Source organism: Labeo rohita, chromosome 24 (assembly GCF_022985175.1).
Source record: "Labeo rohita strain BAU-BD-2019 chromosome 24, IGBB_LRoh.1.0, whole genome shotgun sequence".
Classification (NCBI taxonomy): domain Eukaryota; kingdom Metazoa; phylum Chordata; class Actinopteri; order Cypriniformes; family Cyprinidae; genus Labeo; species Labeo rohita.
The window spans coordinates 1264829-1281974 of NC_066892.1; the positions used below are offsets into that span (position 1 = coordinate 1264829).

At 31.1% G+C, this 17146-nt stretch overlaps 1 protein-coding gene across 2 annotated transcripts in view; it reads right to left on the reverse strand.

Moving 5' to 3' along the window:
* scn5lab (sodium channel, voltage gated, type V-like, alpha b) overlaps positions 1 to 17146 on the reverse strand; it is a 187696-nt gene that overhangs the window by 42626 nt on the left and 127924 nt on the right. For both annotated transcript variants that reach the window (XM_051098619.1, XM_051098620.1), the window contains one exon: positions 11158 to 11598. In XM_051098619.1, coding sequence (XP_050954576.1) covers positions 11158 to 11598 — 441 coding nt within the window. The remainder of the gene's footprint in view (positions 1 to 11157; positions 11599 to 17146) is intronic.

Genomic DNA, 17146 nt, shown 5'->3' on the forward strand with positions numbered 1-17146 from the left:
TGAACCAAAAATATTGAATGAGCATACCCAAGGTCGCAATTTTAGAATAAAATTAAGTTAAATAATATTAGGCAAGTAAACAAATAAATATTGCATGTTTAAATTATTTTCATGATAATTAAGCACATTTTTCTTCCAAATTCATACTACTTTAAATGCAAAATATTAGTTTTGATACTTAGAATACATAAATATTCATTATGATAAAAATACTTCACACATTTTAATTTATACTAAATTAAATTAATAAAGGGCTGTCAAAAGTTTAACTACACAAAAAAATCTACATTTTTTAACTTTTTTTTTTTTTGGTTATACAATTTAAAACAAATAATTAAAGATCATAAAAAAAAATCTTGGCACTAAATAAAATATTAATGCAACCTTGTCATGCAAAAAAACAAAAAGTAATTGGCATAAAAACATGCTTCATATTCTTCATATGCAAAATGAAATGCAATGTTTTTTCTTGATTTTGCTGTCTTTATAAATACTTTACACATTTTAATTTGAGTTTGAATTAAATGTAAATTGCTTACATATTTAAATACATTTTTTGTATCATGAAAATAATTTTACAATGCATCAAGAAATTCATGGTCATTTAAAAAAAAAAAAACAAAACTAATATTCATTGTGCCAAATTAAATATTAATGCAACCTTGTCATGCAAAAAAATAAAATAAAATAAAAATTAACTGTTACAAAAACAAGCTTCTTTGTGCAAAGAAAAACGCAACATTTTATCTTGATTTTGTGGTTTTTATAAATATTTTACACATTTTAATTTTTGCCAAATTAAAAAAAAATGTTTAAAATATTTAATTAATTTGTTGATTGTGTTTTTTTTTTCTTTTAGCGAAAACTGTGCTTAATTGTCATGTTACAATGCAACAAAAAATTCATAGTCATTTAAAAACAATTCTTGGTGCCAAATGGAGTATTAATGCAACCTTTTTTTTCTTGATTTAAAGGTGAAATGCGACCTGGTTTTTCCTCTACAATCTATTTAGGGTTGCAATCTTTTGGGAATCACAGCTCTGGGCATTTCCAGGCTTTTTTCCAAAAAAAAAAAAAAGTGAAGCAAGAAGAACACAAAAGCAGTTATGTTATACTAGCTTGCCCATATCACTCTAACCTAATTTACCTTCCACTCTCTCCTAACATCAGATTTTAACATCTATCCAGCAGTCCTTAAACACACTGACCTATCAGCATTTCCTAAATCACGCAGCTGTCATTCAGTAGTCTACTGACAATAAACGCAACCATACTCCAATTACAGACACTCATACTGATGCTTCAGGGCTGATTTTCACGGCAATTGTACAATCAGATGAAACCGAAGTGGAATATGATCCGTTTTTTCTGAGCACTCAGTAAACAGGTAATGAGCTCAGCATTACATCATCAATACCGCTGCGTTTTGTCAGTGTCAGAAAGTGTGACGGCCCATTAGCATGCAGCTTTGTTCGTCTTGCACGCAAACTCAAGTTTGCATGTGGTCCACAACAGCGTGCGAGGAATCCCAGCGCTGCAAACCGGTCACAAAAGCCCTATAAATAACCTCCCGCAGGCCTATGAGAGCCTCCGTGTGGCATTCGGCGCTGGAATCTAATGAAATCAGAGCCGGTTGAGTGCCATCAGCGGAGCGGCCGTCTAATCACGCTGATTCGACAGAGACCGAAGCGAATGAGCGTCAATAAAAACCGAATCCCAAAACTTCGCTTCCACCTGCCGAGAGCCGACGTCCGTCAGTCACACACAAACACATCAATAACACAATCGAATCACATGATGCCATTAGAGCCAGGATGTAGGACACATCCATACCGCGTTATTACTTGTTTACCGGACAAACCTGAGATCTGATCTGTCTGACTGACTGTCGTCTGTCTGTCTGAGCCGTGCTTATGAACACAAGATGTAAACATTGTCATGCATTTTCTACTAGGGTTGCATGGTTTGGGAATTTTTGTGTTTTCCCTATACAATTTGGCTACGAAATACTGCTATTACTGAAAATAATAATAATAATAAATATAGCAGCAATTACGGGGCCAAGCACAAGGCAAGCAAGCATCAGAGCAACTGAAGCAATGAGTAATTGAAGCCATTTAAGAATGACTATAGTCAAAACAGGTGAAAAATCATAAAAATAACCATTAGTAATGTGATTTAATGGGTTAGCACTTTTGACCAATAGGTGGCGCTGTTATCAAATCGATGTGGTGTGTTTAGTGTGATATGACAATGACACACACAAAGTTTGGTGTCAATATGTCAAAGCTTCGCAGAGATAAAGCCAGAGAGTCATTTTGACATCATGGCTTAAATTTGTTGCATTGCTATGCAAAAACGGTTTCGTCAATCGGCACAAAATCCATAACTTTGTGTCAGACTCAATTTTGGTGAAAATCGGATGAACGGCCTAGGAGGAGTTTGAAAAAGTAGGTTATCAACATAAATCAAAATGGCAGACAGGAAGTTTGGCCAACTATGGTATAATCTGTATGTATGTTGTCGGTATGGCCCAAGGAATATTTTGAGACCATTCATTGCAATAGGCTAATGGAAACAAAAGTTATTAGCATTTTTTTTTTGGAAATTTCATTATTAATGTTTAATGAATGGTGTATTACTTCTGACCAATAGGTTGCGCTGTTACCAAAATGATATGGTGTGTTCAGTGTGAGGTGACAATGGCACATACAAAGTTTGGTGTAAATATGTCAGTGCTTTGCAGAGATACAGCCTCAGATGCAGTTCGGCATCTTTCCAGCAAATTCATTGATGTGTTAAACAAAAACCATTTTGTATATCAACACGAAATTCATATCTTGTTGCCAGCATGGCCTGAAGATAATCAGAGTTAAATTTGGTGAAAATCGGGCCTACAGTCTAGGAGGAGTTTGAAAAAGTAGGTTTTCAATATTAATCAAAATGGTGGACAGGAAGTTGGGCCAATTTTGGCATAATTGGTATCGAAGTTCTCGGCATGACGCAAGGAATATATTGATTTTCATTACAATAGGCCAATTTAATCAAATGTTATTAGCATTTTTTGAAATTTCTTTATAACTTTTGTCCACAAGGTGGCGCTGCTCCTAAACTTTTTGAGTGCTGTGAGGGCATGGTGCCAAAGTTACATACCAAGTTTCATAGCGCTACATTAATGCGTTCAGAAAATACAACATTTTATTACAAAATTCAAAATGGCCGACACCCAAAATGTTGGGTATGATTTGACTCAGCATGGTCCATCAAATCTAAAGAGACCAGTGTTGTGATGTTTGGCCAAACCATTGAGAAGATATAAGCAAAAATATCCATTTTTCATACCTCCTGACCACTACGTGGCACTGTGCCAAAGCATTGCAGGTAGTCTTAGTAATCAGAATCAGAATCAGATTCTGATAGGTCATGCTTGTTATAACGCACACCAAGTTTGGTCTCAATATGCCAAACCGTTGCAGAGATATAGCCTCACGTCCATTTTCACGTGATTTTTGTCAAATTCGTTCGCGTTATTTGAGAACGGTTTGAACTTTTTTGCCAGCAAGGTCTGAAGATGATCTAAGCCAATTTTGGTGAAAATCAGACAAACCGTCTAGGACGAGTTAAAAAAAGGAGTTTTTTTAACTATTAAAAATAGCGAAAAATCTAAGCCTTACGATTTTTTGGCGTTCAATCAAAATTTATTAGCATAAACAAGTTAAATTTTGGACACATGGTGGCGCTAGTGAGTTTGAGTTAGAGACTCGAAACTTGCTATGTTTAATGTTGAGACTGTCCTCTATCAGTGTGCCAAATTACACAACTTTCCCACAAACGGTTCTATGGGCTGCCATAGACTCCAGAGCGGAAGAAGAAACAGAAAAGGAAGAAGAAGAAAAATAAGAATGGCAATGGATACAATGATGCTTAGCCACTAATAATCTGCACAATTTGTGGAAAAAAAAAACTAATTGTGTTTTTTCTGATAACAATTGCCATTTAAAATGCAATTTGAAAAAAAAAAAATCAGGTTTGTTATTTGCAAATGAACAGTGCCGTGCTTTTTTCTCTGATGCAATATGCAGATGATGTAATCATATAAATGTCTAAATCATCACAAAGTCCAAAAGTAGGAATCACACCTGGCACAAGTAGAGCAATGTGCAAGCAGGCAGAAGAACAAATGCGTCTAATTCTGGCAAATTATGGGTCATCAGAGTTTGAACTACAAGCCGTTTCTCAGAACAAGCTCAGGCCTTCTCTGAAGAATCACTAGAACAGATACACAGAGATGCGCTGAGACATTCAGAGACAAACAGAGACCCACACAAACATACAGAGACCAACAAGAGACACTCAGAGACATTTAGGGACAAATTCAAACACACAGAGACACTCGGAGACCCACACTAACACACAGAGACAAACAAGAGACACACAGAGACACTCATAAACACTCATAGACATACAGACACCCACACAAACATACAGAGACCAACAAGAGACACTCAGAAACATACAGAGACAAATTCAAACACACTCGGAGAAACACTCATAGACACACAGAGACACTCACAGAGACATACAGAGATCCACACAAACACACAGAGACAAACAACAGACCCACACAAATATACAGAGACCAACAAGAGACATACAGAGACAAATTCAAACACACAGAGACACTCGGAGACACACACTAATACACAGAGACAAACAACAGACACTCAGAGACCCACACAAACATACAGAGACCAACAAGAGACACTCAGAGACATACAGAGACAAATTCAAACACACAGAGACACTCGGAGACACACACTAATACACAGAGACAAACAACAGACACTCAGAGACCCACACAAACATACAGAGACCAACAAGAGACACTCAGAGACATACAGAGACAAATTCAAACACACAGAGACATTCAGAGACACATACTAATACACAGAGACAAACAAGAGACACACAGAGACACTCATAAACACTCATAGACACACAGAGACACTCACCGAGACATACAGACACCCACACAAACGTACAGAGACCAACAAGAGACACTCAGAAACATACAGAGACAAATTCAAACACACTCGGAGAAACACTCACAGACACACAGAGACACTCACAGAGACATACAGAGACCCACACAAACACACCGAGACAAACAACAGACCCACACAAACATACAGAGACCAACAAGAGACATACAGAGACAAATTCAAACACACAGAGACACTCAGAGACACACACTAATACACAGAGACAAACAACAGACACTCAGAGACTCACAAAAACATACAGAGACCAACAATAAACACTCAGAGACATACAGAGACAAATTCAAACACACAGAGGCACTCGGAGACATACACTAATACACAGAGACAGACAAGAGACACACAGAGACACTCATAAACACTCATAGACAGAGACTTAGACACAAGTTATTTTGTCTTCTGAAGAACACATCAGTATCTTCTGTAGCCTCTGAAGGGCAGTACTAAATGAAAAAAATATGAAATTTAGGCAAAATATGAAAAATGTACACAGCTTTATTCTGTTCAAAAGTTTTCAACTCAAACCCCAACAGCTGCATTTGTGTCACAATGCATTTTGTATGGTGGTTAACTTGAAGCCGTGAGGCTTCTTCAGGTGAGCGTGCAGTGCTCAGGTTTGATGTGATGTGTGTGATGTTGATGTTGGGTCATGTGTGTGTCTGCTTGTGTTTGTCTGTCTGCTGTGTGCAGTGATTCAGGTGTGATCCTGTCGACTCAGAGCCCAGCGGCGATGCTCTGACATTACAGCGCTGCGAAAACCAACCGCGCGAACACAAAACCACACGTCACACGCTCCTACAACAAATCCCTTAAAATAACAACACAAATGAGTCAGCGAGATGAAATGGGAATGAAATTTAAATAATGGCACCATACATACATAAATACAGAAATCTATCTATCTATAAATAAATAAATAAATAGCATAAATAAATATTAGTATACTTATCAATATTTAATATATGTTAGTATTTGTATTACTGTAAATAAATAAATAAATATTAGTATACCTATAAATAATTAAATACAAGTATATTACTGTTTATATGACAATAAATTAATAAATAAATACTAGTTTATTAGTATTATATCAATCAATCAATCAATCAGTCAGTCAGACAATAAATAACTATTATATTAGAGTGTTTATTAACAAACAAACAAAGGTAGATTAATATTAGTATATAGATGAATAAACAAATCCATATTAACATTTTATACCTATAAATAATTTTTTTTGTATAAATAAAAAAGGTATTCCAATAGATAAACATATATTAGAACACCAGTAAATAACTAAAAAATATTATATTAGTATTATTATATCAGTCATTCAATAAATGACTATTTGTATTAGAATGTCCACGAACAAACGTAGATTAGTATATGAATAAATAAACAGATCCATATTATTTATCCACATGAATAAATAAATAAATAAATAAAAAAGGTATTCCAATAAATAAACATATATTACCTATAAATAAATGTATATTAGCATTATTATATTAATCATTCAGGCAATAAATATTTGCATTAGAATGTCTATAAACAAATCGACATTAATATTAGTATATGTATAAATAAACAGATGCATATTAGCATTTTATACCTATAAATAAATAAATAATTAATTAAATAAATAAATGAATAAATATTAGTATACCTATAAATAATTAATTGTATATTACTGTTAGTATGTCAAAATAAATACATAAATAAAAATATCTATCTATCTATCTACAAATAAACAAACAAAAAAGATATTAATATTAGTATACCTATACATATTTATAAATAAACAAACAAAACAGATAAACTAATATTAGTATTGTAACAAATAAAAATGCCTTATTAATTTCCTAAAAAATAACACCAGGCACAATTGAGTCAGTAGTTGTCATACAGTAGGAGTGCAGAGCTATAAAATGAAAATGCAAATGTTGAGGAAATGCAAATGTACAGTGTAATAATGAAAGTCTCCGGGGCGTCTGCGTCACTCTGACACAGTGTTTATATAGAAAGCAGAACGATCCCTATTAATGACGCCAGAAATAGAAGCTGTTCTGAGGTGGAAAACGTTGAACAAACATCCTCATGTGCTTCCCACATCCCTGACGATTACAGAGAGAAAAACTTACAGACTATTACCAAGCTTTTACAGTGCGTTTGTGATTTGGGGAAACCCACATAATCTGTGCCGGGAGAGAAAAACGACACGAGATACGAGAGAAAGGACGGCGAAAGATCGAGCGGGAGAGGACAGGTGCGGCGCAAGATAAAAGAACAGCTAAACGAAAAGATAAAAGATGGACAGAATGAGGTAGAGCAGGTGTAGTGAAAGATTAAAGAGACGAAACTAACTCCTTCGACACAGGTGCGCCACTACAACCCGAGCCGAACGTCTCGGCCCAGATTCATCTGGAACACAGACAGGATCTCAGTCACTTACGGGTCGCTGCCTGTCAGGACGTGGGAAAAGCACTTAGAGAATAAAGATCCGCAAGTAATGGAAATCACACGCACTTTTCGGTCAGAATGCCTTTGAGTCTAATTGATCTGGCGATTAATAAATGCCTCGCTGTTGAAGAGTTTGTCAGGCTTTCAGCGGTCTGAGAATGACCACAAACTGGACTGGAGTTATTATAGTTAACTGGAACTAATAAAATAAAATAAAAATAAATAAATAAAATTAAAAAAATAATAATAAAATAAAAAATAGAAATAAAATAAAATAATGTAAAAAATTACACATGAAAAAAGTTTTTCTTTTTTTTTTTTTAATAAAATAATAATAAAAATTATAATAAAATAAAATAAAACAAAACAAAATAAAACATGATTTTGTTTTATTTCAGACTAGAGTTATAGTTAAATGGAAAAAAAATAAATAAAATAACATAAAAAATAATAAAATAAAATAAAAAAATGTTAGCTGAACTAAAATTAAACACGCAAATTTAACTAAAATTATTATTACTATTATTTATTTCAGCTATAGCAGGTCCACAGTTATTATAGTTAAATGGAAAAATAAAATAAAATAAAATAATGTTAACTGAAATAAAATTAAATAGGAAAAAATAACTTTTTTTAATAAAAAATAAAATAAAATAATGTGAATTGAAATTAAATTAAATATGAAAAAAAACTTGTTTATTTCAGCTATAGTAGTAATAGAGTTGATAAAATGAAATAAAATAAAATAAAATATAATAATAATAAAATAATAAAATATAATAAAAATTAAATAGACATTAAAAAAATACAAATAATAATAATAATAATAATAATGACGAAAACACAACAAAATGGCTAAAAGTACAATTAAAATGAAAACAGAAAATTATTTTGTATTATTAAAAATTATTGCAACATTAAATAATAAAACATTAAAATATTTAAAATCAGAAATTTAAAAACAATATAAAAAATTGCTCAATTATTTTTAGTATTAATAAAATACTTCTAAATTAATTAAAAAATAAAACATGAATAAAATATTAAAAGGAAAATTGAAATTATATATATATATATATATATATATATATACACATACAAATATTAAAAAAACAGAAATATTAAAAATAAAATATTAAAAATTACAAAATTACAATTAAAAATATTTAAAATACACATATATAAACATAAAAACATAATAGAATCTCATATATATATCTACACACACACCACACATATATATCCACTATATATACTGTACCGTTGTATGAATTTCATGAAAAGTTGTTTATAATAACTCATCTGTTCATGCACTTCAATCTGTTGATTTCTCACACACACACATATGCTGGACCGCAGGCTGTGTTTCAGTGTGTTTAACCTCAAGCCTCGTACTCGGTTTGGCCAATATGTTCTGATGTTCACATGAAGCACAAATAAATCTGTCCGTGCCATGCGACGAAGACACGACATGCGTGTTTTTTGAGTCTGCTGAAGGGAAAACATCTCTGGATGAAGACGCAGGAGAAAATAGCAGTTGCGAGTGGGCGTTCATAACTGCGATTCACATTGGTCTGAGAGCTACTTATTAGTCTCTCTGCGCTCGACCTCGTCTGACCGGGTAAAGAGACGGAGACGCACGGCCTGGAGGAACAGAGCCAGACGAACAGGAAGACGCTAACAGGAGCGGACGAGGCCGCGTTCGTGTCTGCGGCTGATCTGAGGCCAGCTGGACACCATTGTATGTTTATTGCGTTATCCGCACGCAGCTGTCCTCAAAAACACCTCACCGCTCGACTCGACATGTGACGAGACTGTCAGAAACCCCATACGATTAGTCAACGTCAACCACTGGTAGCGGCTGCGTTATTGTGCCGTTAAGCTGACGATCGCTCACATCAAACATTCATGAGAACATCAGTGTTAAAGCATATTATAGATCCAGTCTCATAACAACACTTATGAACATCCACATTAAGTCTGATCCACTTTACAGTTTGATCTGACAGACCACAACATCAGACAAGAGACAAGACACAAGACAAGCGTCTTTTATTAAATACGTTTCGAAGCCGCACGATCAAATAAGTATCAAATAGTACGCAGGTTTAGGATTTGAGTCTACCAAAACAGGGTTATTATTAATAACTAAAACTATTATAAACATTTTTGTTAGCTGAAACGATATCAAATATATATATATATATATATATATATATATTAGATGAGCAACTTCATAAAAAGGAAGCACTAAAATTAGCTGGAAATAAATAAAAAATAAATCTGAACTAAAACTAAACTAAAAATAAATTAAACATGAATAGTAATATTAAGAGGGGGGGAAAACGTTATGAAAGGACATGACATAAAATCACTAAAAAATAAATAAAAATAAATTAATTAATTAATTAACTAGATAGTAAGATTAAAATGAAACCGTAACTATAAAACATTGTGAAAAATTTGTCAAACTACTGAAAATAAAAATTCTAAAAATTAAAATAAAATAAAAATATAAATAGTTAAGTAAAAAGTGCTAAAATTTACTAACATTACAAAAAATAAAAATACTAAAAATTAAAATAAACATGAAAACTGAAAATATAAAACTGTTTATCTTGACAGTATTAAAGTGAAAAATGACTAAAAATAAAAATAAAATAAACATGAAAACTAGCTTGATAAATTAAAGTGAAAAAAAACATGAAAACTGAGAATATAAAATCTTTTAAGCTCGACAAAAACTCAGGTGAAAAGTGCTAAAACTACTAAAATTACCAAAAATAAAAATGCTTAAAAAATAAATTAATGAAAATATAAAAACTTTTTAGCTTGACAAAAATTTAAGTGAAACGTGTTAAAATGAGCAAAATTACCAAAAATAAGAAAATCAAAAATTTTAATAAAATAAACATGAAAATTTAAAAACTGTTTTGCTTGACAAAATTAAAGTGAAAATGTGCTAAAATTACTAAATTCCCAAAAATAAAAATCCAAAAAAAAACTAAAATAAATATGAAAACTAAAAATATACAAACTGCTTAGCTTGACAAAGTTAAAGTGAAAAATTATTAAAACGACCAAAAATAAAAATACAAAAAATGTAAATAAAATAAACATGAACAAATTTGTTTAGCTTGACAAAAATTAAAGTGACAAAAACATAAAATTATTAAAAATAAAAAATACTAAAAATTACAATTATCATTAGAACTGTAAATATTTAAAAATAGTTGACAAAAATAAGTGACAAAGTTACAAAAAAATTAAAATAAAATTATCATGAAAACTAAAAATAGAAAAAAAAATACTGTTTAGCTTGACAAAATTAAAGTGAAAAAAAATAAAATTACTAAAAATATAAATACTAAAAATTAAAACTAGAAAAAAAAAAATCTAATTCAAAATATTAACAGAAACTATAATAAATATAAATAATTGCATATAAATTATGCCATGTTTTAAATTGTATGTCATATGTTATTTCAGTATTATTAATATACTATTATGCACTATTGTTCCATTTTAAATACGTCTATATAGTCTTAATAAATTTTAGTTTTTATGTATTTTATTTTAGTTCATAGTTTTAGTTAACTCTAATAACCCTGGTAAGGATTCAGTGTGGTTGACTCACCGGTTTGGTTTCCTCTTGCTCCTCTTCCTCCTCGGAGCTCTCGCTGGCATCGTCCTCGTCCTCCTCCTCTTCCTCGGGAAACTCCACGTCGGACTCTCCGGGCGCGATGGGGACGCTGATGGTGAGGTTGGGGTTGGTCATGTAGCTGTCGTCCTCCCCGCTGCGCTCGATGACGCCGGCCGTCCCGTTTCCCTCGGCCCAGTGCGCCTGCTGGCTCAGTCTCTTCAGCTTCAGCATGGCTTTGGCCTCCTTGGCCTTCTGCCGGCGCCGTTTGAAGTTCCCGTTGAAGAAGTCGCAGAGCGCCTGCCGGAGCCACAGCATGCCGCGCTGGATGCGAGCGATGGCGATCTGCAGGTTGTTCATTTCGCCGTCCTCGTCCGGAGCCGAGAGGTTGTCGGCGCTGAAGGAGCTGAGGAGCAACGCCAAGAACAGGTTCAAGACCTGAGGACGGAAGAAGAAGCACAGAAGAGCTCAATCCCTTTCTAAAACCTAGAAAAACCTCTCCAAATCTACTTGTAGTTTGACTCAAACCAGCAGCTCTTCAAATATAAGCTCTAAACCAGCGTTTCTTTCTTTTGAAGATATTTCAGATTCATAAAGATTCTACAATAAATCACAAAGCTGCTCATTTTCTAACTTTTAATATACAGAAAATAGAAATGAAAATAAAATAATTAAATAAAAATAATTATAAAGAATTTAATTCCATAATTTCAATAACTGTAACTTCATGGTGAACATTTATTTATTTATTTATTTAACTAATTTATTTATTTATTTCTAGTTTTTTAATTAATTTCTTTTTTAGTTTGTTCATATAAATTCATATAAAAATACAATTTTAGCCTACTAAATCTGTTTTTACATAGTTTTTTAATAAATTAATTTTTTTGTGATTTTTCTCGTTTAATTTAATTTTTTTTTATTTTTACATTTTTAATTGAGAGCTATAGCAATTTCTACTAGCTGAAACATTTTAAAGCTTTAAAAAATGTATAAAATTTATTTTGCATTATTTATTCAAAAATTTAATATTTTATTAATATATATATATATATATATATATATATATATATATATATATATATAAGAATACTAAAAAATAAAATATAAACATAAAAAAGCAAAAAAAACTTAAAATGTACTAAAATTACCAATAAATAAATAAATAATCAAATTAATAATAACAATAATACATTTTGAACATGAAATTCTGAAAATATAAATAAAAATATAAAAAATGTTTGAATTAAAGTGAAAATTACTAAAACTATTTAAAAAAAATTACTAAATTTAACATAAATAAATTAAACATAAATTTACCAAAAATATAAAAACTATTTATTATTTAAAAATTGGCATTATTTAAAAATATAAAATATATATTATATATAATTAAAATAAATATTTCATTTGACAAAAATTAAAGTTAGAGCTTTAAATTTTTTTTTATAAAAATGTAAAACATTTAGTTTATATATATATACACACACACACACACACACACACACATATATATATATATACACGTTCTAAATAAAAAATTACAGCTGTTAAGGAAACAAATTATAATAAAATCTTGATATTTTATTTATTTATTTGTTATATTTGTTTGTTTGCAATGTATTCAAATAATTAAATACATTTTATTGAAATAATTACATAAAATATTTTATAAATAATTAAATTCCAAAATAATTTAAAGTTCATCTTGATTTACACTTTTAATAGCAATAAAATGACATTAATTTCATAATTAGTATGTATCTTCAATGCAATATAAAAAAAACATAAAATATATAAAAATCTAGTAATCAAGTATTTAAATGCATTAATAAAAAATGTATATATTCAGTCCAATACAAGAAAGTCCAGTATTTAAACGCATTAAATAAAATATTATGATTTCATTTTATTTTATTTATTATTTTTTATTATTATGAATTTTTATGACTTTTCCAGGTCCAGAAATCACGCTTTTAAAATCTCATACGAGAACACTGTTCTTAAGTAAAAATTACATCTCTCAAAGAAACAAATCGAAACAAGAAAGCTAATTTCAGCTTACATCATTTGTAACCACCGCAAAAAAAAACACAAACACTTTCATTATCATGTGAAAAAGAGCTTATGAAGAAAGTTACAGTGAATGTTTACAGTAAGCAGAGGCCGCCACGCTCCATAAAACCAACAATAGTCCATAAAACTCATGCACTAGTCTTCTATAAATGATCATCTGTGATGCTTTTATGCAGCTTTCAGGAGTCTGACAGCGTCGTGTCACGCACACCTTCACGCTATGAAAATGAACAGCATCGCATCCTTTGTGCGGCGCAGGAGAGCGAGCGCGGTACAGCTGCGGAACGAGTAAACGATGACAGAGCGACCTAACTAGTCCTTAAAGCGCCGCGGCATGACTTTATTCTTCTGTTCCAGCGCGTGTAGGCAGTCGACTTCTATAGCGGCTCAAAATAAGCGTCACATTTCAAACCCGTCTGAGTCAGGCTGGAGTTCTTGTGTAAAGGTCTCATGTACTGTGACACGGGGCGGTTTTGTCACTGTGAGGCCTGTAAACAGCAGGTGAGATGTGGAACTGGTTTTAAATGTCACATCCACCACCTACTCGCTCCGAGGGGGACGACAGGCCCGCGTTCGATGGACACCGGGCGTGTGTGCGTTTGATTAGACGCGCGACGCCAGCACAGAGCGCCGCTACTCTGATAATCAACTCCGGCGTCGCGAGCAGCTGCAATTTCCTGCCAATAATTGTTCGGCTGCAGTTCATGAATGAAAGAAGCCAATCAAAATTATTAAAAGTCTAACACTCGGAATCCCCTTCCCCGAGGACAGGCCAATTACACGTGCGAGACGGCTCGCAAAACAACGCTTACGTTCACAGATTTCACACAAATGTCAAGCTAATAATATTAACACTCCGTGCCATTTTTCTGAAGCAGAACACACAAACACACTCGCTCATTTTACAATATATTCAGGTTATGCAACATCATGAGGACCCTGGTTGGTTTGTAAATTTAAATGCATTAAATAATATTGTAAATGTAAAAAAGAATATAAAAGTCTAGTATTTAAATGCATTAAATACAATTTAAAAAAGCATATTTTCAATGCAATGTAAGAAATGATATACAAGTCCAGTATTAAATGCGTTAAATAAAATACAAGAATTTTATCTGCAGTGCAATGGAAAAAAAAAAGAATATAAAAGTCTAGTATTTAAATGCATTAAATACAATTCAAGAATTGTATCTGCAAAGCAATGAAAGCAATAATATAAAAGTCCAAATGCATTAAATACAATTTAAAAAAGCATATTTTCAATGCAATGTAAGAAATAATGTAAATGTCCAGCATTTAAATGTATTAAATTCAATTTTAAAAAGCATATTTTCAATGTAAGAAATAATATAAAAGTCTAGTATTAAATGCATTAAATAAATTCAAGAAGTTTATCTTTAATGCAATGAAATAAACAATATATGAAATAAATAATATAACAGTCCAACAGTCTATAAGCATATTTTCAATGCAATGTAAGAAATAATGTACATGTCTAGTATTTAAATGCCTTAAATAAAATTATATATATATATATATATATATATATATATATATATAAACATCATCTAGTATTTGAATGCATTCATAAAAAAACTAAAAAGTATATATTCAATGCAATATAAGAAATAATGTAAATGTCTAGTATTTAAATGCATCAAATAAAATTAAAGAACTAAATCTTCAATGCATTGTAAGAAACAATATACAAGTCTAGTATTTAAATGCATTAAATACAATTCAAGAATCTTCAGTGCAATGAAAGAAATAATATAAAAGTAAAATATTTAAATGCATTAAACAATTTTAAAAAAGCATATTTTCAATAAAATGTAAAAAATAATGTAAATGTCTAGTATTTAAATGCATTATATAAAATTTTAAATATATATCTTTAATGCAATGCTATAAAATATAGTAATCTAGTATTTGAATGCAACATAAAAAAATTAAAAAGTATATATTCAGTGCAATTTAAAAAATAACATAAATGTCTAGTATTTAAATGCATCAAATAAAATTAAAGAACTAAATCTTAAATGCATTAAAAAAATTAAAGAATTAAATCTTCAATACATCGTAAGAAATAATATATTTAAATGCATTAAACAATTTTAAAAAAAGCATAATTTTAATAAAATGTAAGAAATAATGTAAATGTCTAGTATTTAAATGTATTATATAAAATAAAAAATAAATATCTTCAATGCAATGCTATAAAAATCTAGCAATATAGTATTTGAATGCATTAATAAAAAAATTAAAAAGCATATATATATATATATATATATATATATATTCAATGCAATATAAGAAATAATGTAAAAGTCTAGTATATAAATGCGTTAAATAAAACAAAAAAATATTTTTATGCAATGCAATAAATAATATAAAAGTCTAGCATTTAAATGCATTAAATAAAATTAAAGAATTATATCCTCAATGCCATGTAAGAAATACTATAAAAGTCTAGCATTTAAATGCATTAATAAAAAGATTTAAAAGCACATTTTTAATGCAATGTAAGCTGTACACTGCAGACATAATATGAATGTCTAGTATCTGAATGCTTGAAACAAAACAAAAACGTATACCATCAATGCAATGTAAAGGTCTAGTATTTTTGAAAGTGCAAAAACACAAAGAGTTGAGCTACTGTAAGTAAACACCCACAATTCAAAACCAAACCCCACGACTGATGATACTAAATCACAGTGTCATACAAAACAAAACCTAACAACATCCCCATGTGAAAACCCAAATGCACAAGTGAGAGAGTCTGATTGAGTGCATGCAGCTGCCCTATCGGCTGTCTGTGGGCCAAAACTGTTGCCATAGCAGCACATTGTTTCGGTCACCTGCACAAAGGCAAGTTCTGGGGTCACATGTTCAATCGCACGGCGTGGCATTGTTCGACTGGCTTCCTGAGAGCTGCTGCTGTTGCCCTGGTGCAAACCTCACTTCAGAGTCACAAATATCAGAGCGACGGCGCCGCCGCACTGCTCAAAGGTTAATTAGAGACTAAATTAACATCGGCTCTTGTAAACATGACATATTCCTAAATTGCTGCTGTAGATGCTTGCAAAGAGTGCGTGGGGTTTGACTGCGCAAAACTCACCAGCACTGATTTTGTACTTTGTGCTTCACATTAAAATACTGCATTTATGAACGACAGTGACAGTGATGTTTGCATTAGGAAATTAGTTCAAGAGAATCAGAGCGAGATCAGATCACCTTCCCTCCGGCCGTTTTTACAGACGCACATCTGTCATCTGAACCTGGGTGACCAGACCCTTAAAATACTGTAAAATGGACAAGTTTGGGTTTTTTCTGCTCATCGAAAAGGTTTCTTTTTTTTTTTTTTTTTTTTTTCAAAAATGCTGTAAAAATGTGATATATTATTACAATTTATTACAGCTGTTTTCTATGTGAATCTATGTTAAGATGCAATTTATTCCTGTGATTAAAGCTACATTTTCAGCATCATTAATCCAGTCTTGAGTGTCATATGATTCTTCAGAAATCATTCTAATATGCTGATTTGCTGCTCAACAAACATTTCTGATTATTAGCAATGTTGAACACAGTTGTGCCAAAATAAAAACAGCATTTACTATGCGTTAGTGCTTTTTATCAATTTAATGCCAGTGTTATTATAATTAAAAAATAATAATAATAATAATAATTACAAAACCTGAACCCTTAAATCATATATTAATCATACAAAAATCCACAAACATTTTTGTTGCTTAAAACTAAATAAATGCTTAAAAACTTAAACTTATTTCCAACGCCAGATTCCTAACTTTCATTTAGTTTAACTTAATGTAGTAAAATGACTAAAAGTAAAATTTACATAAAATGAATCTAAACTTTGATATATTAAAAATAAATTACACACTAAAGTTAA